At 39.3% G+C, this 22,769-nt stretch overlaps 1 protein-coding gene and 1 long non-coding RNA gene across 9 annotated transcripts in view; both read right to left on the bottom strand.

The window, feature by feature from the left end:
* Nucleotides 1–4,068: 4,068 nt before the first annotated feature.
* On the bottom strand, nucleotides 4,069–11,744 carry LOC135414109 (uncharacterized). The gene is made up of 4 exons (XR_010430584.1): nucleotides 10,898–11,744; nucleotides 9,903–9,987; nucleotides 8,478–8,693; nucleotides 4,069–4,952 (listed from the first exon to the last, which is right to left on the bottom strand). It is a non-coding gene; the product is annotated as an uncharacterized LOC135414109 (long non-coding RNA).
* Nucleotides 11,745–11,874: 130 nt separating this feature from the next.
* The window catches only part of LOC135414110 (solute carrier organic anion transporter family member 1A2-like), a 46,064-nt gene continuing 35,169 nt past the window's right edge, over nucleotides 11,875–22,769 (bottom strand). For all 8 annotated transcript variants that reach the window (XM_064654420.1, XM_064654423.1, XM_064654424.1 and 5 more), the window contains 10 exons: nucleotides 21,982–22,128; nucleotides 21,564–21,662; nucleotides 20,905–21,138; nucleotides 18,577–18,741; nucleotides 17,553–17,748; nucleotides 16,627–16,792; nucleotides 15,401–15,585; nucleotides 14,788–14,852; nucleotides 13,501–13,618; nucleotides 11,875–12,618 (listed from right to left, as the gene is read on the bottom strand). In XM_064654420.1, the coding sequence (XP_064510490.1) occupies nucleotides 12,459–12,618; nucleotides 13,501–13,618; nucleotides 14,788–14,852; nucleotides 15,401–15,585; nucleotides 16,627–16,792; nucleotides 17,553–17,748; nucleotides 18,577–18,741; nucleotides 20,905–21,138; nucleotides 21,564–21,662; nucleotides 21,982–22,128 (1,535 nt within the window). In that variant the 3' untranslated portion in view covers nucleotides 11,875–12,458. The remainder of the gene's footprint in view (nucleotides 12,619–13,500; nucleotides 13,619–14,787; nucleotides 14,853–15,400; nucleotides 15,586–16,626; nucleotides 16,793–17,552; nucleotides 17,749–18,576; nucleotides 18,742–20,904; nucleotides 21,139–21,563; nucleotides 21,663–21,981; nucleotides 22,129–22,769) is intronic.

Here is a 22,769-nt window from a genome sequence, read left to right on the forward strand (position 1 = left end):
CCAGATGTCATCCCAGGCATTATCAAGTCTCAAGAAATAGTATTTGATCATCTGGTTGCATGTAACACCACAGCATTCAGAAACTTGAATTACAAAATCAGATTCACATATAATCAAAGGACCTTTCAAGTGTTTTCTAAATATAGAAAAAGTTTTATTACTCCAATATCTTCAGGAACATTGGAAGGAAAAAACCTTGTCCCACCATCCCCTTTCTTTCCAGCAAAAGGTAAACTGCTAAAATATAACTCTTGATTAGCTTCTTCTGTATAAAAATTACATTAAGATATTTGCTAAATACTGAAGTATCTCAATGAAATATATGGAAATATAATATTTAGTCATGAAAGCTAAAAGAAATAATGAACTGGCTAAGACTGTAAATATGCAAGCTGTCGCTGCCCCTGAAGCCTGGAGGTTTACTGCAGACAATCATTTTGTCCATCATATTCACACTTGTTTTTCGATTTTGCTTGATGGAATTTTACACATTGTACTGTGATCATTATAAATTTATTGATTTATTATGGGTCTTAATTTAAAATTTCAATTTTTCTGTATGGCTAGCAGGACTCTACGTTGTCACCAAATACTCCGTGAGCAAATCAGAACACAGCTTATTTCTACCATTTAGTAAGAATATTTGCAACACAGAAAAATGTTGCTTTGTATAATGGATTTATTGTAATATCCCTGCATTAGTCTTTAAATGCTAACTTCTTGTTTAATTAATTTAGTTTTAACACATGGGAATAATATATATAATGAAACTCACTTTCTCTTTAAAAAGTTGAGAATATAGGAAATCCATCAAAACTACTTTTCACTAAACTGATTCTCATTTGCATGTTTTTCCTTAAGTAAAGAAGAGTTATCTTTGCCTGGTTCTTAATGCTTTAATTAATCTTTAAAAAATCTTCAAAATACTTAGATTCATTCACCAGAATATCACAAGAACAAAGCAGATTTCGCTTCATTTAACAATTTCAATTTACATATATTACAACCTACATTTGGGCAACTTTTCACTGTTATGATATCGAAAAGTTTGAAGGGAAAAAAATATATGAATATTAGCAATGAGTTCCCTACTTATTCTTGCTGTCAGTCTGCATCTAGGTAGTAGAAGCCTGTTGTAGAAGTTTCAAACATCGTTCTCAAAACCAGATACCCACAAGAATCCCATCAGCACTTCAGTAAATGTATTTTAAGTTTGAATACAAAGAAGTTTATCTAGAGAGGACATGACCCTCCTTGTGATCATCACACACAGATGGTAGGATCCACTCACAAAGCAGCACTGCATGGATTCAGTGCAGACAATTCCAGATGAGCCACTGAATCAGTGGCTCATGATATAGTCAGAGGAGGGAAAAGAAGCATTCCCAAAGGCATAGGTTGTTTGGTCTCTAAAGATACTTACTTTAGGAATGGGATGAAATGAACTCCAGATATGGTTGTGAGAGTAGGCTTGACTGCAAGATCAGCTCTTGACAACAGAAAGTCAGGAGAGATGAATCCCACTACAAAAGACTTCAGTGCTCCCATAAAAATAGTCTTCTGCAGCTTTTGCAAACCGAGCTCCAGTGTCTGTGACAGTGTTTGCCATCATGCCATGTCCACGCAAGTCAGTTATGATATGGCAGCTGCCAGCAGATGAAAAGGCCCCCTTTGGATTTTGGCCCCCCTTGCAGAGGCCTAGGAAGGGCAGTCCTGGAGAGACAAGTCACAGCTCCCAGATCCCATCCAGCCCACTGGCACGTGGTGGCAGAGCACAGCATCAGCAGCACCCGTCAGTGCCTCTCCACAAGCCACGCTGTGGGCTGTGGTGTCACCAACAGTCTGACAAGGGGCTGTACTGGGAACCTGTTCTGCAAGACCTGTGGTAGCATGGAAACTCAAAAACAGGAGAGCAGGTTACCAACAAGGAAGTGTTTGTTGTTGCTGCTGAAGTGTTGCTGCTCCCAGTGTGACCCAAGGCTCGCTGGCTGTGGCGGGCTGGCAGCGGTGGGCGCTCAGAGGTGGGTGCAAGACCCCCCTGCAAACGGCCCCAGGAGCAGCTCCAGTGGGGAGAGCTGCCTCCCAGCCTGGCCAGGAGCTGCACTGCGTAGCACCACCATCCATATTCCCAGAGCAGGATGTGGTGTCCCTGATGTGACGTGCCTGGGTGGCTGCACATCAGCGCCCGTGTGTTACGCACCACCTCAAACGTGAGCGAGAGACTCTGCGGCTGAGGACAGGCAAGGACAGCAAGAGGGTGTACGCTCCCATCTCAGCCATCTCTCTCCTCCAGGAGGTTATTTTCGTGTGGCAGTCACTTAAGAAACTGCAGAAGTTTTAGTGCTGGCCACCTGCCACGCAGAGGTGAGGCCGATGGCAGCTCCCACTCAGCAGTTCATCAATGGAGGAAGTTTTGTGCGAGGGGAACCCGCCTGTCATCGCTTTAGCTGCGCTCGGTTGCACTGATTGAGCTTTTCTGCCAAACAGAGCCCCAGACCAAAGCAGCTCAAACCCAAGTGCCAAGAGATCACGTGGTGATGCCGTGCCAGGGCTGATGTGGCAGCAAGTTCAAGGTTCAGGGAGCTCAGTCTGCGAGTCACATTATGAGTTCCCTCAGGAGTCACAGGGGGAGGACAAAATTCTGATAGACAATTCCCTTCTACTGCTGAAACGTGGAAGGATGAGATGTGAAAAAAAAATAGGGGAGAAAAACAGTTAATCTTCTGCTTCAATAAGAAAAAAGCTCTTAAGAGGTATGATTTGTACATAAGGTGTTCAGTCTTGTTCTTGGCACCAATTTTTCACCTCTGGAAAGGTGCACAGAGGATTTGGGGTTGCTACGCTAAGCTGTCATTTGATCTTATTTTAGTAATTCCAGCTTCTTCAGGTGCCAAAGAAAAAATCATAAAAGACAAAGATACAAGTGGTAAAAATGATTTCATAGTGCTTCTTCTTCTGAGTATCTTCTCCTGTAAAACTTAATTTGGGAACTGTTCGCAGGCCTCATGCAAAATCGATATCATCTAACTCTGCAGTAAAGAAATTTTCTCCCCAAGGATGGGACTCTACTGAGGACTCGTGTAAAAACCTCAAACAATAATAATAGTAGATAAGGAGTGTTACTGATCTGTTCAAACTGTAAGACAGATGTCATGTGTGTGCTTATATGGGATAAAATACTATTAACCTTGGAGGAATAGACATAGAAATTATTTCAGCTCATATCACTTCCCAGTAAAACAGGCTGCACGTGCCTCTGAATTTAGATATAATTAAATTAATTAGTCTTCTGAAAAAGAAAAGTGTATTTAAAAAAAAAAAATCTAGTTTTTGTCAGCATTAATGCATGACTTCCAGTCCAAATCTCTAGTACAGGCTGGCTCAATGCTTTAAACTGGATGAAGGAACTGTCATTTAAATACATTCTATGCTTACAAATAAAACATCATGAGATTTGAATAGCCCAAACATGTGTACTGGGGATGCTTTCAAAGCTGAAAAGGAGAAGCCTAAATAGCACTGACAACCTTCAGAAAAGGTGTACCCAGATTCAATGCATGCATCTGAAATCACCTTTTACAAGTGTCTTGTGGAAGTTGAATTAAACATGAACCTAATAAACTGATGGAAAAAATTTAGCTTCTAAAAATCACAGCCCTTTTTTGCCAAAGGCAGTTTGTATTAAAAGAAAGCAGACAAGTGGGTCTATAGTGAAATACAAACCAAAGGAAATCATCCTTAAGTGTGTTATTACTGATGCTTTTCTCAGGCAGAGATCTCTGATGACCTCTCTAAGGTCCAGCTCAGACTGGAAGCTACTCACTGCCTGTGCCAGCTCTGTGGGAATGCAAAATGTGCCTGAGCCAGGGGGCAAGGAACTGAGAGCCTTCACACACCAGGGAGCCGGGTCACAAGGTGTGGTTGTGCCTTCATGAGCAGAGAACCCCTCCACTCGTAAATAGTTAACTCTGGGCTCTTCCAGCAACATACCTGTGCAAGGAGTACACTTTCAGTCTTATCTCCCTGTGGATGACAAGAGCACAGGAGAAATTCCCTGCTGGTAAAAAGAAAAAAAGTGCAAATCCCCTGGATTCTGGGAAATTTGACCAAAATCACAGGGAGAATTCTTGTGAGCATTACGATGGGCCTGCACCGCCTTGGCTTATCAAAGTGGTGGATGTTCCAGTGCTAGTTAGCTCTTGTATTCAAAAGTACAATAATAACTTACAGTCTGGTTAACTAGTTCTCAAATAGTTTTCATTCTGTCCTTGGTGGGAAATGCAGGAGGAACATCTCAAAACCAATTTGTTTGTGTATTAGGATGTTATAAACTCACCTGTGCTTTTTTTTAACTATGAAGTAATACTGAAGTAATTTTATATGCAAGACTATTACTACTTATGCAACTTAGAGGTGGTTTACTACTAAATGGTGTTTTAAAACTCATTAAAGAGTACTTAAAGCTTTGTGCTTTCACTTAAAAATTGCTAGATGTGCAAAGTTCCAAGGAAAACATTTCTTAATTTATCCCCAGATCAGTAAATGTCTTTGCAGTTCCAAGGAAGGCTGCTTTTCTCACAGCCACTTTTTGAAAAAAAATATTTTACGTAGGGTTTTGTTTTTCTATAAAACTATGCATTAAGGATTTTTAAGCATTAGTTGCAGTAATTGATTTTGAGGGAGCTGGGTTTTTACATGAGAAATATGTAAAACCAACATACTCTGAACTGTCATTAACATTGTTGTGCAGCATTATCTCAGGCAAACACCATATGGGAATTTCTTTCTTCTACTAAGGAATGTAAAGATATCTCCCCCTACAATTTGCAAGAAAAGTCATAGGTATCACTGGTGATAGAGTTGTAAACATTAAAAAGGCAGCACACTCACTGTTCTGGTGTTCCTCTCCAGGCAGCAGCATGGTCACCCATGTTTCTTTGTTACAGTAAGTTCTGTAAAGGAAAAACAGAAGTCCCTGAAATAAGTTTCTCACACTCAGCTACACAGGACCAATGACAACTCAGTTTACAAAAAGTGGTTCTTTGCTTTTGGCTTTGCTAATGTCACAAATTATTGAAAAATCACAAAGTTAAAAGAATCACACTGTATCAAAATGTTAAAGCAGTACAGGAAGACCTTTTTCAAGGAAGCAAAGCAAAGTGCCATCCAGAACCAATTTTTAGAGCAATAGAATGTTCATTACATGATCATCACAAAAATTTCATGTATTTTGGGACAAATCATAAGGTTCCTAGTACTCACAGGGAAGTTACAGACTTGCTTTAGGGAGATTGACACAGGTAAATATCTGAAGAATATAAAAATATCAAAGAGAAAAAAATTAATACTAAATTGTATGAGAAACTCTATATTAAAATAAAACCTTAAACACAAAAGGGTGACTGTGACATACTGGGAGAAGTTCAAAGAGAATAAAATTAACAGGGTATAACAAAATCTCCAGAGAAGTAATAGAAGTCATGCCACCTCTATTTTAAACTTGACAAACATCAATAAATATGTGCGAAGAAATAATCTTTTATTGGTGGTAAAGAATGCAATTTATTTACTGCACTCAATTTATAAAGTCAGAAGTGTTAAAACAGCTTGATCAGGACTAGAATTACAGGCCTGGGACACCAAATTGTTCCCATCTGTTTGTTACCACCACTGCCTGCATTCTCCAGCATGAGCACTTCGTAAACTGTAGGTTTAAAGAGTAGTTTAAATCCCCTTTAACAGCCCTGGAGTTCCCAGCTTGCAGTGCAATTGCTACAAGGCAGATGCACCAGATGTTTTTTGCCTGCTGCAGTGGCACTGCCAGGGATGTCAGCCACAGCACCCTCTGCCTATTGCCCTCCCTTTCTAATTACCACACCCAACATCTTTTATCCCAGAGAATTAATTACCTGTCAGCCAAATATTCTCAGGAAGTAGCTTTTCTTTTCAAGTAAAGCCCAGGTAGCATTGGAGCTATGGAGGATTTCACTGGTGCTGCAAATCCCAGGGGACTGAGGCCAACCCACCTCACTGAAGGATGCACTGGCATTTGGCAAAGCCTCTAGTGATGGACAGAGGCACATACTTTGTTATAAACTCAAAAGCAAAATGCTGCCAAGTACATTATTATAATTTATATGACAGTCTAGGCTGATGCACCATTTCTTTACAGAGAATTGATTGAGTTATGGCATTATTCCACATTGCACTTCCTAAAGGTTAAGCTCAAGGTATCAATGTTTGGCTCTTGCCTCACTGCCTGAGGTCTGATTCCCACAGAAACTGCTGTCTTCTGCCTGTCACCCTATAGCATGTAAATGCTGAATAAGGATCACTGTGCATCAGAGAATTATCTGGATCCCATTCCATGCAAACACAAGCTCTTGGTACCTCTTCTGCTGCTCGTTTCACTTTATAAACTAAAGGCAAATCCATACTAACCTTGATATTGGTGCTCTTTCTTCCTTTCACTTTATTTAAAGCTGTTACTGTTGGTGAGTTTGTGATAATAAACATGGAAATGGGCATTGACAGCTCAGCTGTCATTCAGGGCACTCAGGCTTTTGAATTTCACAGAGTAATTCCCCATTAGTCATCTTTGCATCTGGAAGACTGAGCCACAGCCCTGTATAAGCTCCTCTCTATTTGGCATTACACGTACTGTGAAAAAAACACATATCAGAAAAGTCTGGAGGCGAAAAAGGTGCCATTACACCAGATACATTGAACAATTGCAACAGCTCATCCTCACCACCAAAGCCATCTAAATATATGAAGGGTTTCTGTGTGATATCAGCCAGTAGTACTGAAGGAAAACTCTCCCACACCTACCAGACTCTTCCTCCCTCCAGTTATTTACTGAAGTTGTAGCACTTTTTTAAACAATACAGCTGTCTGCCCCCACATGTGTGTGTGTAATATCAAGTTCATAACGTTCATACAGTAACAAGATTTGGAGAAATACAAACTCTGCTCTTCTCTACATACCACTGCCTTGAGTAATTAATATAGGAAAACCTAAACTGAACCTTAAGGTCTCTGACTGTGAGGAAAGCTTATAACTGTATCCAGCCTCTGCTGCTCAAGCCTTGCCTGACCTGAAAACATAACAAGATAAATTAACAGAGAAATTTGGAAACAATGAATAGTTTTGTCTCTGCTACATATGAACTTATAAATACTTCTCTAGCACAATGGACAGGATTGCTGAAGCCAGACTTTGGCACAGAATAAATTCAAATGAAAAGGGAAGTCCCTTAGTAGACTCCATCTTTTAAATTATAATGCCTGGGAAATGAAAGACTGCATAAATGAGTTGTCTGTCTATGTTTGTGTGCATATATATATATATGTTTGAAAGGAATATTCCTGCAAGCTCCTGGTCCTGGAAGTAAGTCACAAAGTAGCAGCAGCAACACTGTGAATGCTGCTATGCTATTACTCAGATTCACGAGGAGGACCATTCAGAGTTAAAATGCAATATGAGGTAGAAAACTGCACAACCACCACCAAAAAAAACCACAAAACAAAACAAAACAAACAAAAAAACCCAAAAAGCAAGCCTTGCAAATTTTTGAAATTCTTAAAATTTCTGCAGAAACTTAAGCTTGTTTTATATATGATTCTGTCTTTACATCAGAAAGTTTTCTTGAGGTTGGTTTACTACCTACAGAAGAAAGAAAAACCATCGTGTTCCAGATAGCCTGCAGCTGCCTGCACTATGGCCTTCCAGAGAGCTGCCTTGAAACAATAGTAACAGCAAAGGTACAGCATGAACTGGACCACTCTGTGTTTCATTAACCTCAAATGAGAAGGCTGGTTTTTTTCAAAGCCCGTTTTGGAACCATTTAAATGATAACGTTTGAAAGCCAGGCAGCCTTTGGACCAACACAGGGGGTGGAGGCTTTTTAAAAAGCAAAAGCTTTGTAATGAAGTGTTTGGGTTTTTTTTACACCACCATTTCCCACCTGTAATGGGGCTTTCCACCTCCTCTGACGGGGCTGTAAGGATCCAGCAAGCTGCCACCTACTGTCACATGCATGTCTGCTCTGAACAAACAGTGTTTGTATCCCCTGAGCACCTCTGTTGGAAATTAACTGGGATATATCATGCTTCTGGCCTGAAATTACTGAATGCTTTCTTCTAGAAGGGACCTCAGGCATTGCCATACCTAAGATTTCACTTTCTAAAGAGATATATTTTTGTCCTGCAATTTTAGTCTCCTGTGATTTAAGAAATCTATGCCCTTGACTCCCTGGACACAGCAAGAGAGGAGCAATTACCAAGCAATTTGCTGCATTCTTAAAGAAAGTCCTAAACAATGAAAGTTCAAAATCCCAACCAGCATAACTGGGAACACTTTATGCCTTATTAAGAATGGAAAAGACTAACAATTCTGTAAAAAAATCCCCAGAAACAGCAGTAGCCAAGAACCTGTTGCTGGATATATCCAGTTTGTATCATGTGACCAGACTTACATAAAACTGAAAAGTGACTTGGCTTCTTTGCATGCCAAATCCTATCCCAGGTATTCTCAGGGTGTTCCTCTCTCCACATCCACAGGTTGAATTAACATCTAGTACTACGAGGTTTGCTTGAATGAAAAGAATCTGTAGGGAGTAGTTAGCTGCTAAAACTCAGCTTGAGATAGAAAGGTTGCAGAAACAGCCCACTGTTCAGTTTAGATGAAATGACTGAAAAGAAAGTAAACTGCCAGTAATACTTATCCAAAACTGTAATGCTCATGTGTTCAGAAGCTATACATGTTAACATAATTATGTTTGGTACCCAAACATAAAGCCAGCATCATAAATCAGTCATGCACTCAGCCAAATTATTGTGTATGGATGCAGCTTTGGTCAGCACACCTCCCTTTTGCCCATTAATAAAAATCAGTTTGCCAGCTAACATATTTCCCCCCAAATGAGTAATTTCCTGTTAAAAAAAAATCATAATCATAGCTTGAACAGCATGCATAATCAGAAATGTTTAATTGTGCATCGAGAATTGGTTTCAATTCTTAGAAGTTGGAAGCATCAGGGAGACAACGAAGTTTGCTCCTGACCCAGACCCTTCATTCCAGAGGTTTTTTTAGGATACAGATAAGATTGTTAATAACGATTTGTAAAATAATGAGAGACCTGGCAATTAAGTAGCTGAAGAAATTTAAACACAGAGAAAATAAAGTAAGTAAAAAACCCCCAAACCGTAGCCTGCTCATGCACAGAGGTGTGCTTTTTACAAAGCATTGTGATTTTTCAGTAAGACACTGAAGACTTTTTTATTATTTCTTTGAAAATAACTGCTTATGTCCTGATTATGGTCAAAAAATAAAACACCAATGGAATGTCAGGGATCATTACAAAAGACATTGGGTACAAAACGCTAGATACATACGTATCAAAATAGTAGATAAATATATGTGTGCACTGTTTATGTACCACTGCCCTTAAAACACGTCCATGATGTTTGCACGGTCACATTGCCTGAAAAAAATCAAGTGTTCTCAGTGTTTGACACCATCTGGATCCAGGCACCAGCATGTAGTCTTCCACTTAGTAGGCTTAAGGATCAAAATTCAACTCATGGGCGCCCTTTACCGAGTTGAAATTTCAAAGGCAAAGACACGTGGTTGATTGAACTGTGAAAGTCATCTGCTCAGTTCTCAGGTACTAGGAAAATAAACCTGTCACCCACGTTTATTAATTTAATATTGGACTTCATCAACTCAAATATTCATATGCTCTTGCTTTACAAAAAAACTTTACACCACTGTTGATTTTGCCATTATTCCCATTTGTGGCTTGTACTACCACAATGCTGACACAAGTCTTGGTGCTTGAAATATCAGACCAGGACCAGCCCAAACTTTCAAGCACAATGAATATCATCTGAGCACCTACCTTAAACCACAGCAAGAACCTCTGTTCAAATGAGGGTCACAGCAAGTGCCAGTCTGGGGTTCAGTCTTGAAACGTCCAACGTCACCTACTTAAACAACAAACATCAATAAGGCCACTCATTCTTAAGCACATGCTTAGATGGTTTGCTGAATCAAGGTCAGAATGCTCAGAACTGGAAAGAATCAAGTCTAAAGCTTGGCTTTACATTTGAAGCAATAGCTCCAAGAGTATTTTTCTAACCTCTCAACCTAATCCTAGGAATGTTTGTTGTACTGGACACAGCATACCACACAGGATTTACGATTATCACTTTGGAACCATTTGCACTCTCTGTTTCCTGGTTCTGCTCTGGGGAAGCAACGTTTCCACCACAGCCTTATGCCCAGAAGCCTCTCTGCTGAGCCATCAGCCAGCCAGCACTGCCTAACGACACACAGTGTGAGCAGCAGGCTATTGACTGCAAAATGTCTGGTGAAGGTGGCCCATTTCACTGCTGCATTCTCGAGTAGATGAACCGGAACAATTACAAACAAAGTTAATGTATCTATTGAAATGCTAAATTTAAAACTTGGACACGTTCCTATCCGCTTCCTTCCATTTCAAAACACAGCGAGTTAACTAGGTCTGACTCTTTGGCAGTGGTCCATTTAAATGGCACAGATTTGCCTACCTAAAAAAGCCCTTTTGTTTCCTACAGCTGTGAAACTTTGGTGCTCTGCAACTTTTCATGTTTCCCAGGTAACCCTGGCACAAAGTTGTGACTAAATGCCTGCAAAAGATTTTTAACTCTAGATTTGAAGGAATATAACCACAAGGAAGAATGATGACTTTCAGTAAGTGCCCCATGGTAGCAAGAACAATGCTCAAAATTAGATTCAAATATCCACAAAGCTTCTGGAAGATCCGTGGCTTAAGAGGGAACTGCATTCTCTGTTCTGCTGTTACAGGCTGCATCATGTTTGCCTTTTCCTCCATTTCTCTTCCCTATGTTATACCTGCTCAGCTCTATCATCCAATGCAAAGGGAGACGGGAGTACCTGACATATCTTTTCAAAAGAATTAGTTGTAAGGACCTCTTATATCTGAAGAAACTTTAAATTCTGGAGCTGACTTCCTGTTCTGTGGGAAGAAATGGATCTTTTGTCACTGATTCCACAAGGACAGGAAGCAATTCCAAGCACATACATATATGATGTTAATAAGACACCTTAAAGCAAACAGATTCTAACTGAAATAACAAACTGCTGTGGCGAAATTGCCTTCCCGTTTTTCTCTGGCTGCAGAATGTTCCTAGTGGATTCAGTGGGAGTAAGTCTGTGCCACATAGAATAAACAAGTAGGAAATTCATGCAGGTGCAGGAGCACTGGTCTGTGGTAAAGTTCCAGAAGCTCCCTCCATGCCTTATGCAGTAGGGAATAATAACCAGGAGCTGCAAGAAAAGAGATGGAGGAGCTGTTGCTTTGACACCTGCAGACAGACCTAAGGGGCCACAAATGTGAGGCAGTTCCAAATTAGATGCTAAACATGGGTGCACTAAACCAAAAAGACACACCTTGTGTATCTCATATCTGCTGGGTTTTCTTTATGTTGGCTTTTTTTTTTTTCCTGAGATGTTCAGGTTTTTTTTCTCTGAGATAATTTAAGACATCCCAGGGCAGCAGCTCACTGTCAGTGAACATTCATTGTTCACTGATGCTACATTCATTGTAGCATCACATCTGAGAGAAATAAAAATCTGACAAAGACCAGGAAGAGTACATGAATGCCTATAGTATCTGCCATTTAAAGAATAACTTGAGAAGACATGAAAAAATCTAGGATTTAGCAAACAACACGATGGGCAAAATACAAATATCATTCTATTATGCTTAAAGTGTGAGTTATTTCCATCTAGAGGGAAGTAAAAAACTCCTGAGAACCTTTCCTTGTTCATGCTCCATGCAAACCTTAAAACATCACCATAACACAGCATTTTTTAAAAATTTAATTTTTTTTATTGTTTATTATTACCACAACACCCAGAACATGTCATAAAACAGGTTCACAATATACTGACCACCTATACTATGCAGAATAACAGACAGTCCCTGCCTGAAAGGACTAAAAGCATCATTAAATAAATTTATGGAAAACTGGGGGCCAAAGAAGCTACAAATTCTGTCTACAGTCAATGAGAGATGCTCTGACAGAAGCCATTGGAGAATTCCAGGATGAAATTTGGCATCACTTGGAGTCAATTGCAAAATTTTCACTATCTTTAGTGAAACAAGGACTGAAAATATATGTTTCTGCTTCACAGTCCTTTGTCCAGACAACTCAGGCCTGGAATTTCTTAAGTTTTCTTATTTCTACTCTTTGTTCTTTTGCACCAAACACATTTTTCTGTGCCTTCTGTTTACAAACTGATACTTTAATGGCATAATTAAGATACAACTATGTGTAATTCTATTAATCTCCGTCCAAGTGTTCATTAGTTAAAGTAAAAAAATTTTCACTAGGATATATCCAATATTTACACTGTGATTATTTTTCACAACATGTCCTGCTTTGAAATGCTATTTCACTGCTCCTTGTTCTTTGTCCTGCATTTCTACTGGTGCATTTAATAAGACCAACTTCTCAGATTTCTGTTTCTTCCTTAAAATAAGGAGAATTAGTGAACTTGGGATATAGGACACTCCACGTAACACTGCTGGCAGGCCAAGATAGAGCCACCTGAAATAAATAATGAGCTTCATTAAATATTTCCATTCATGAAAAAATAGCAAAATTATTCAGCATACATTGCATTGCAAAAATTACACAGTAGCTCTAAAGCTTGTGTCCTGATCCTTTTGGATCTCACAGAGGATGAGTCAATATGAGAACAGAGAATATGTCGGTGTCAGCAAAATGGTTGTTTACATCACCCAATTTCAAGCAAACAATTGAGCCAGTGAACTCAGCCACCTAGTACTCTTAGAACTTTCTCCACAGGGAGAAGAGAGAGCCCTGAAAGGGCAGCTCAGTCCACCTGAACAAAACTTCTAGGTATTCATAAGATAGAAATATTCTTCCAAATCCACCCCAACACATCATTAAAAGGAATCAGTCTGAGGCCATAGAACTCCTTGAAGGACTACAAAAGCATGAAATGTAGTATTCTGGGCCAATTTCCAACTTGAGTAACTATATCTTCCCTATAAAAATTTTCTTTATTTTAATTCAGGTACTATATCAACCATTTTCTCATAGATATGCAATGTAATTTTTCAAAGATACTGCACAGTCAGTCATTAAACATTTTTTCCCTCAGGAGCTTACTGCTTTTCATTTTTTTTAATCAGAATTCAGTGTTTTTAAAGTCTGTTCTCATAAAAGGTTATTAGTGAATGTATTTATGGCACCAGAACATTTCTGTCCAAAAGCTGATCCAACATCTGTATCAAAGGTTGCATTTGACAAATAAAGCCAATGCCAAAGAAAACTGTTGTGTCACATCTCTAACACAGGAGCAGTTTGTCTATTAGGAAAAGATAAAGTTCATAAAATCATATCTCTATGCATGTAATAATACATCATAAAGAAGGAGAAATTAAAATAAAGTAGGAAATATACCTGTACGTGACAATATCGTACATCCTACACGCTCCTTCTCCACCACAAGTCATAGTACCCCACTTCAGGCAAGTGGTATCTATCAAAGCTCCAAAATAAATGGGAGATGGAATTCCAGCTACAAAGAATATTAACAACATTTCTGTGAATAACATTTCCTCTGATTAGCAGATACACTGCAGAACCTGTGCTGTTTGTCATGTACTGCATCTGTCCCGTCCTCTTGCAGCATGAACCATATTCTCTGAATATCTTATGTTCTCTCTTCTTCCTTATCCACCTACCCTCAAACAAAGGTTTTCTTCCCTGCTGCCTGTTTACTAATGTAGACATGCTAAAATATGAACTGTGATTCCTATTCAGAACTCAAAATTTCTCCTTATCAGTGAGAGGGAATGTTGTGTTAAATAAAGATGTAACAAGAGTGAAGGAATGCAAAATTGCTTTCAGATAAGCAGCAGATGTAATCATGTGTCCTGGCTTCTGCTGGTATAGGATTAATTTTCTTCCTGGTAGCTGGCACAGTGCTGTGTTTTGGATTTAATAGGAGAATAGTGTTGATAACACACTGATGTTTTACTTGTTGCTGAGTAGTGCTTATTCTAAATCGAGTTTTCAGTGTTTCATGCTCTGCTAGTGAGAAGCTGCACAAGAAGCTGGGAGGAAGCATGTCCAGGACAGCTGACCTGAGCTGGCCAAACCAATCCATACCCTAGAATATCATGCTCAATATATAAACTGGAGGGAATTGGCTGGGAGGGGCCAATCGCTGCTTGGAGATGAGATGAGCATTGGTCAGCAGGTGGCAAACAATTCTATTGTGGATCACTTTTCCTTCTTCTCTTTTATTCCCCTCATTATTATTATATTATTACTATTATTATTATTATCATTATCATCATCACCACCACCATCATCATCATTATATTTTACTTTATTTCCACTATTAATTCTTCTAATCTCAACCCGTATTGTCTACCTTCTTTTCCAACTCTCCTCCCTATCCTACTGCAAGGGGAGAGTAAAGTGGCTGCATGGTACTTAGTTGCTGACTAAGTTAAACCACAACATCAACCTATTGCCCAGTATAAAAAAAAAAACGCAAACTGAAAGCTGTTCTAATTTGCCATGCTGCCTAGATCTGTAAAGAAATCCTAAATTCTTCCTGATCAAAGGCACTCCATAGAAGTAGACTCCTGTGCCATGCCCACAGCCCTGATGGGATCCTTCTCTTAACTCTAGATTGGACCTAACTGTGCTTTTAAAGTGTGTCAGATATTTTCTCACCAAATACTCTTGAAGCCAGTCCATGGATACCCACTCCAAACGACTTTTCTTCAGGCTTTAGAGACCTGTATGATAAATACATAGTACACTTATTAGTAGAGGTGACACTAACTCTGGGGGTTTTTTTTTAATCAAACTCATCATCACTTTAGGTCCAAACCATTCTAATTACATGGTTGAAAGGGTTCATTATCCTCATTAGATGGTGCTTATTGAAAAAATTTGTTAACTAGGACTGCCAAATCACGAAAGGAAGAGCCATTGTCACAGTACCATCCCTTTGAACTGAGGCAAACACAGAGTGCAAGATAGTTGTGCCTTAATTGACATCATATTGATGTGATCGATAAACACATGGGTATCACACACCTCTCAGTGGCTCATTCCCCTGACTTGGTGGTCCTGCATTAATTCAGGATATAGCTGATAGCCAGAGGCAACATCAGACTATAAAGTTGACACGACACTAAACCTCAACAGCACAAAACGACATAAGATTTTTCTGCTCTTCTTCCTTCCATACATAAACTAACCAACTTTTAATTCCTGGGAGTCTTTGACCTCAGAATAAAAAGTCGAGTAGATTTCTTAAGACGAGGACATTTTACTATACCTCATTAAGACCATGTATCCAGGCATGGCTGCTAAGGAAAAAATGAAGCTGCAGACTAATGACAGTATCAAAAAATAATGAAGCATCTTGTCACAGTTTTCATCTTCATCACACTGGCCCAGAATTGCAGAGACATTTTGAGAGGAAAACCCTGAGGCTGCAACACAGGTGCAGTTTTCAAATACCTGTCGAAAAGAGTGTTTTAATCACACAGGTTGTCCAAACTCCTGCACCGAGTCTGAAAATCGCACCGTTGGCACCCAGTTCACTGTGTCCTGCACTTGTTACACCCATGCAGCACTGCACTGTGGCCTCTCTCCCACCCCAGTTGGCCAGGCACAGGTCCAACCATTCCCTGCATGAGGAGTATGGGGTTAGGGAGCTCTCATGCAGCTGGGACAGTGCTCCCTCAAGGAGGATGTAATCAAGAGAGCCTTTAAGTTCCCCAGCAGAGCCTGGCTGTGTGGTCCTTCCGCTGCCAACAGACCTGACCCTCGTTTTCATAACCTAGAGTGTGGTCTTTCATATGTCAGAAGAGAAGGAAACAGAGATTTGATTGAGGTTGGGTTGCAATATTCTTATCAAACACTTGCTTCTACTGAAATCATGGCCAGAAAAAGGACTCTCAAAAATCAGCCGTGGTAAACAAAGGCATCGATGTCTGACCCTCATTATCATCTAATACTTCTTTAAAATATTTGTGAAGTATGGAGGCTTTCTAAAATCTCTATGATTGGGGCTTTTTATGAACTTATTATTTTTGATTGTTTTCAGCCTAGTTAGAATTTACAGGGGGTTTTATGGAATATGTGTTATTAAATAAGATAATAAAAGTTCTATAATACCTGCTTACTTGTTTAAATCTACAGGGTAAAAGAGATTAAGTCCATGCTATAGACTTTCATTTTGGCTGAAATCTTCTTGTGCAGTCAGATTTCCAACTGGCAATACCTTCAGAATAATTTCTCACTCCATTTTGAGCATTTAAGATTCCCTGAGTTTCTTAGAAGAGGAGGAGTCTTCTTCATTATAATTTTTAATTTAAACTTACACTAATTTTCAGATTCAGTTTGGAATTTCTGGTGCTACTCAATGAATTTGTCCAAATCTATCACCTCATATATTCAATAGATATACATGTATGGATATTTCCCACCCTACAGTGATAAAGATATTTCTCCCCTACTATATTTCATAATTACAGCACAATAAAATGTATGCTTTACCACACTTCTTCCAGTTCCTCTCGAGGATTTACACCCAGCAAGACAAGGTGACACATAAGTGATTCCATTGTTCCCACAAACAGGGTCCCATATTTTAAGTGAACAATCACAATCCCTGTTGCAGTCAGCAAGTAGAGTATTTTCTGCGTATGAAACTTGTTCTATTCTGAAATACATTTAGAAGATGGGTAAATATTTCAGTAAAGAAATACCTGCAGTAATCCTTTGCAATGCTTAAGTTTCTGTTCTAGCTCAAGTGTTTATTTAGGACACAGTTCTGCATGTTCCAATCCTGGAGTCACGCCTTTCTACCTTTATATAGTGTATTGTATGATATTACATTAAATTAATATTATCAATGAGGTATGCATACCCCACAGCATTTTCCTCAGCTGTGGCACATATGCTCCTGATTGCTGTAAGTGTTGCATGTCAACCTACATGTCCACTTTACAGACACACAATGCTTCCCAATGATTAATGGCAGGATTCCAATCAAGAAACTCCAAATAAAATATCCTCTGATAAATTGATAACAATCAAATTCCAGTATACCAGCATAAGATTAAGAAGGGGGTTTGTCCCTCTGTTATTCTGAAATTGCACTCATGTATGCCTAATTTGATCAACAACTTTTTTATTTTTACCTGCAGTTACATGACCCTATTAATTATATTAGTATAAGAATTATTATGGATATGCAATTGTAAGAGTCTTGGTGTGGATATCTTTTTCAGTACACTTTTCTTGCTTGAAACAGTGATAGCAGAAGGTAGACCTACTGTCTCATGCAAGTAAAAAGCCTTGAGTATTTAGGTAATGAAACCAAAATGTTGCAAAGCTAAGGAGCCCCTGACTGATTCTTGACAAGAAAAATCATCCCGATGTCTTAAGACTGAAGTCCTCTTGTGTCTTAAAGAACATACCCTTCATAGGAAACTGTTAGACCAGCAACTGGTGCAGTATCACAGACAGTCCAATAGGCAGCAAAGTAGAGAAGGTATTCCAGTAAAGATACCCAAAATGCTATGTTCGCAGCCTGATAGATATTTATCTTGAATTTCTTCATGAATAAGCCTCCAGAAAAATACCCCACGCATAGAACTGGTAAGTTGTAAACACCTATTTAAACAAGTGAAACTTCCATGTTAAAATAAAGGCGAGCATTGAAGCTACTCTACTCTAAGGTAGCTACTGAAGTAGATACTAAAGCTACTGAAAGGGTAGATTGTGTTTGGCAAACACTCATGCAGTGCCTGTGGCTGAATAATTTAACTACTATCAGCAACGAGTCTCTACTAATTTCCTTGCACACCCAAAACCTCTGCCAAAGTCAACAGCAGGTGAGAAATGCTTGAGAAGTGAGACAGAGGGTAGGACTGAAAAGATTAATTAGCAATCTAGAGTTGCAATCTAGGTGCACCTTAAAAAAAAAAGAAGAAAAAAAAAATATATTGTTTCAATCCAGCCTCCCCAGACAGAGAAACTCAACAGGAAGACAAGCTACTGGAGTACATCTCAATACACACTGAGCATCACAGGAACAGACTTTCAGGTTTGATATGAGATTACTGAATGTCCTCTCACATTTCTTTGCTGATTGATATTTTAATGAAGCAAATTCTGACTGATAGTGGTTTTGGAAGTGGTTTTACACAAGCATCACATGGCTTGGTTTCATGTCAGCTGAACTTTCTGGGCCAATTCGAAAGATGGGAAGTAGATTATAAAATTCTGCACAGAAAATTAGGAGAAACTTAGCACAAAATGCATGAATATATAGAAATGATTTATAGTGCAGTATGTCTCACTTGTAGAAGCATTTAACCGTAGTATGTATGTGTATATAAGTAGATACGAACATATATATATACACACATATAAACATAGATAAATTGCATAGAGACATCACTACTTGGTAGAACAGAGCAAAGCAAAATGCAAACATACCAATTAAAAAGATGGCATCTGATGCAGATTTTCCAAACTGCTGTTCCAGATATTTGGGCATGAAGGATACCATGCCATCAAAGGCACTGAACTGCAGCACAGTTATGCATATAAATAACATGTACACGGGGTTGCGAAACAGAGCCTTGAGGAAGGGGATGAAATCTGGAATGAAATAATGGACTGGGTTAGTGTGATGCTTTATGAAAAAGATGACCATTTCTCAGTGTGGCTGAGCAGGGAAAAGGGGAACAGAAAAGGTCCTTTAACTGTACCAAACTGGATCTTGTGCTTTGCCAGACACCACAGGTCAAAGGAAATCGGATTAGCCCAGGCTTCCCCAACATGTCTCCTCTACCCAAAGACACCCTCACACACACAAACATGCCCACCAATGCATACTGCTGCTTACAAAAAAATAATAAATCACAGCAACAACCTTCTCATGAAAGTTTCCTGAAACTTTTTAGCTGTGCAGTGACTGAGCTTTGCGGTTACAGATCTCCAGCAGCAGCTCTTCTCCTGTCTTTCTTACTCCTTTTTTCTCATCTCATGCCCCCAGAGTGTTCACAAAAACCCCTTTCCTGCACCTGGCATACGAAGGGAGTACAAGGGGAAAGGGGTGCAAACGCACTAGAGAGCTGTGACAACCTGCCCCCAAACTAATTTTGTTTTTTTCTGGGGCAGAAGATGCCTGATGAGAGATGTGACCAAAGTTATTCCCACCATACTCTCAAAGTCTGTATCAGCCAGTCTTCAGCCAAGTAAGCATCTGAGAAACTAATTTACACAGTTCTTTTCTCTACGTAATGCCTATTAAATCAGGATCTGAACCATAAAAAAACCCCCACAATTCCCCTTTGTCTAATGTTCCCTGTTAATTAATGTGCTGAGCTATTGTAAAGAAACTCTGCAGAAAAGCATCTGTAAAACAATGACTGTGCTTCATTGAAAGTGGGCACCACTTAGGATGGGTGTATATTTTCAGAGGTAGGCAAGTATCTTACCAGAAGAGGATCTGTATGCAAGTCTTGCAAAAATGAGTCACATATTCAAAACACTATAAAATAGGCTGCATTATTTACATATGCAACCCAGTTTATAATCAGAACTTTCTGAGGAAATTTAATTTTTATTCAATTAATTTTATTTCAGATTAATTTTAACTATAAAAACTTCAAATTTCAGCTTGAAATCCTTGGCAATTAAAAAGCTATCTGAATATATCCTGGTCAATAGTCTGTGAGTGGCCCTGCTTGAACAGATGACTTTCAGAAGTCCCTTCCAATTATTCTGTGAAATTAAGAGATTCTAACTTCAGGATACTCAGTGGACACTCACATCAACACAGGGAGGGAATGATCATGAAAACACAAGCTCTGAAGGGACTCTGGAGCACCAGGACCCACATCTGATCTAGGAATCTTTCTTCACCAGAGGAGTATTTTATTTATGGATTCATTTAAGGCTACATGACCAGCAGGAAGAGATGTTGTGTTTATCAAAATGAAGTTGCAATATCAGCCAAGATCTGAGTGCTCAATATAGTGAATTTGCAGGACTCAGCTTGAAACACCACGGACAGGTAGCTGCCACGTGGCACTTACTTTCTGAAAATTAAGGTCCTGTCAAGGGACCCTGAGCCAAGTATAGAGAATCAGGAAACTTCTTGAAGTTCATCACCTTTGAAATGTTTTATTCACTTACTTTTCCAACTAGCACAAATAATGGAGAGAAATAAAAAAGCTTCCTACAAATATATGGATCTGAAAGACCACAGATGTGAAAGTTACCAATGGTAACACGAATGTAAGTCAGATAGATCTTTGTTCAAAAGCAATTAAATGTTCATGAGACACTTCAGCACCTGACAATTCCCTTTTATGGCTTTAGGGTGGGCTCAAAGTATGCACAAGTCTTGTGCTGGGTTTCTGCTTTTCTGCACAGTGAATGTGGGGTACATTTATTATTATTATTATTATTTATTATTATTAGCAACTAATATCTGCAACTGGTCCACAGCTCACTGAGTTGCAATATTCTTAACCAGATTTCAGTGCTTTAACCCTCTCACAGGAAGAAAAGATCTACATACACCTGAAATGCAGGAGGGGGAAAGGAATGACTCCAGATCCTGGAGCTATGAAATTAGCTTTCTTCCTCTGCAAGGAGCCATTCTAAATCCCTACACAAAGCCTTTGGTACTACAGAGACATGAAAAACAGAAGAGGCATTTCATACCTTGGACCCTTCTTTAATTACACAAATACACACAGTTCACATCTTAAGGATTAAATTAAGAAGGAAATAAAATATGATATAACTTGCCTTTAGCAATTTCATACATGTTCTGTTTGGCTTCATTTTTGTCATTGTCTTGCAATGGTACTACGCTTTTTTCACTTGTCTCCTCAGGTTCATTGGTTTCACCTTCCTTCACAAGTGACTTGGGCAAAAACCAGAAGGGTATTCCCACGAGCAGGTTCAGCAATGCACAAATCAAAATGCCCAGCCACCACGCTCCAACCCAGCGGGCATCAGTAGCTGTTATAGTTATCTCATCTATAAAAAAAAAACCCAAACCATACATCTTATATCAGCTCAGAAACATTCTTTGCTCTGATCGTGTGTTTTCCTAGTCATTTTTGACATGGGATGTATTAAAAGTACGTCAGTGATTCTTAAAGTGAGGTTCATGGAGGAGAATAGTCTCCAGTCTGGCAAATTTCAGTGTTTTATATTAAATTAATTCCAATCCTTTCCTACATTAAGCCAGATGACACAATTGTTCATCAAATAATTTATAAGCAGATTGATCTGTGTGTGAATTGAGTATTATACACAGATCTTACACTCTACCAGAAACACCAACAAACTCAGATAAAATTGAGACATCTCATAGTAGCAAAGAAACATCTTTCAGCTCTGTTAAATGCACCAACATGACTACAGATTTATACATGAGATTTTATATATTCAGCCATTACCTGGACCTACTGATCCAACATCAACAAACAGTTCTGCACAGAATGATGCCAACAATAAACCAAGGAAGGGGCCAACTACAGTTGCTGTGTGTATACATGCTAGAGTAGGAAAAAGAGAAAACATACCAAATTAGAACCCAGACATAATTATTTTCTTGGAATTGTTACATATCTCTTGGGCAGCTGTACTGGAAAGGCATTTGTGCCTAAAAATGGGCCCACTTCAAGAAGTTAATCTCTAGTTAAATTCTACAATATTCTAGTTAAAGTTCCACAGTATTATTTTGATCAGGCAATAATGACTGTCTTCTCTCTTCCTTTATTGGACTGAAGGGAGTCATAACAATCCTTTCTTTTGCTTTTGTTTATGTGTGTGTTTGTTTGGGGGAGGGGAGTTATCACAGTAGGGCAGATTTACCCAGGTAGAAAGGTGAATTCTCTGCTTTGGCAAAATCCTCCAAATAGGAAATGCCCAAAGGCATGATGGGGGTTTCACCCATTCCTCGCACTATGTTTCCAACCATCACAAATATCCACAGCAAGGAGCCAGGCTCTTTTTCACATTCTGCAAGTAAAATAAGAAGTCATAATTAATGTTTTAATTCTAACTATTAATCAAAATCTAGAAACAAGGAATTGACTAGCAGCTTAAACATTGGTGGGTAGGCTTGTCCTATAAAAAAAAGTTAAATACCTGGTCACAATACTTGAAAGGCTCAGAAACTGGAGAAAGCTGATGAACTTGCTGAAGCAGAGTTTAAATCCCTTCCCTGTCCATGCCATACCTTGTCCAGTCTTCTGGCAATCGTAGAATCATAGAAGGGTTTGGTTTGGAAGGGACTCTAAAGACCATCTAGTTCCAATCCCCTTCTCATAGGCAGGGACAACTTGCACCAGAACAACTTGCTTGAAGTCCCATCCAACCTGGCTGAACTTCTCTGGGCAGCCTGTTCCAGTGCCTCACCACCCTCACAGTGAAAATTTCTTCCTTATATCTGATGTAAACTTGCCCTCTTTCAGTTTAAAGCCATTCCCCCTTGTTCCCTCAGTACCTGCCATCGTAAAAAAGTCCCTCTCCAGCTTTCTAATGGGTCCCCTTTAGGTACTGGCAGGATTCTGTAATGTCTCCCTGGAGCCTTCTCTTCTCCTGATTGAACTCCAACACTCTCAGCCTGTCTTCACAGCAGAGGTGTTCCAGCCCTCTGA

The sequence above is a fragment of the Pseudopipra pipra genome, chromosome 5, assembly GCF_036250125.1.
Source record: "Pseudopipra pipra isolate bDixPip1 chromosome 5, bDixPip1.hap1, whole genome shotgun sequence".
Classification (NCBI taxonomy): domain Eukaryota; kingdom Metazoa; phylum Chordata; class Aves; order Passeriformes; family Pipridae; genus Pseudopipra; species Pseudopipra pipra.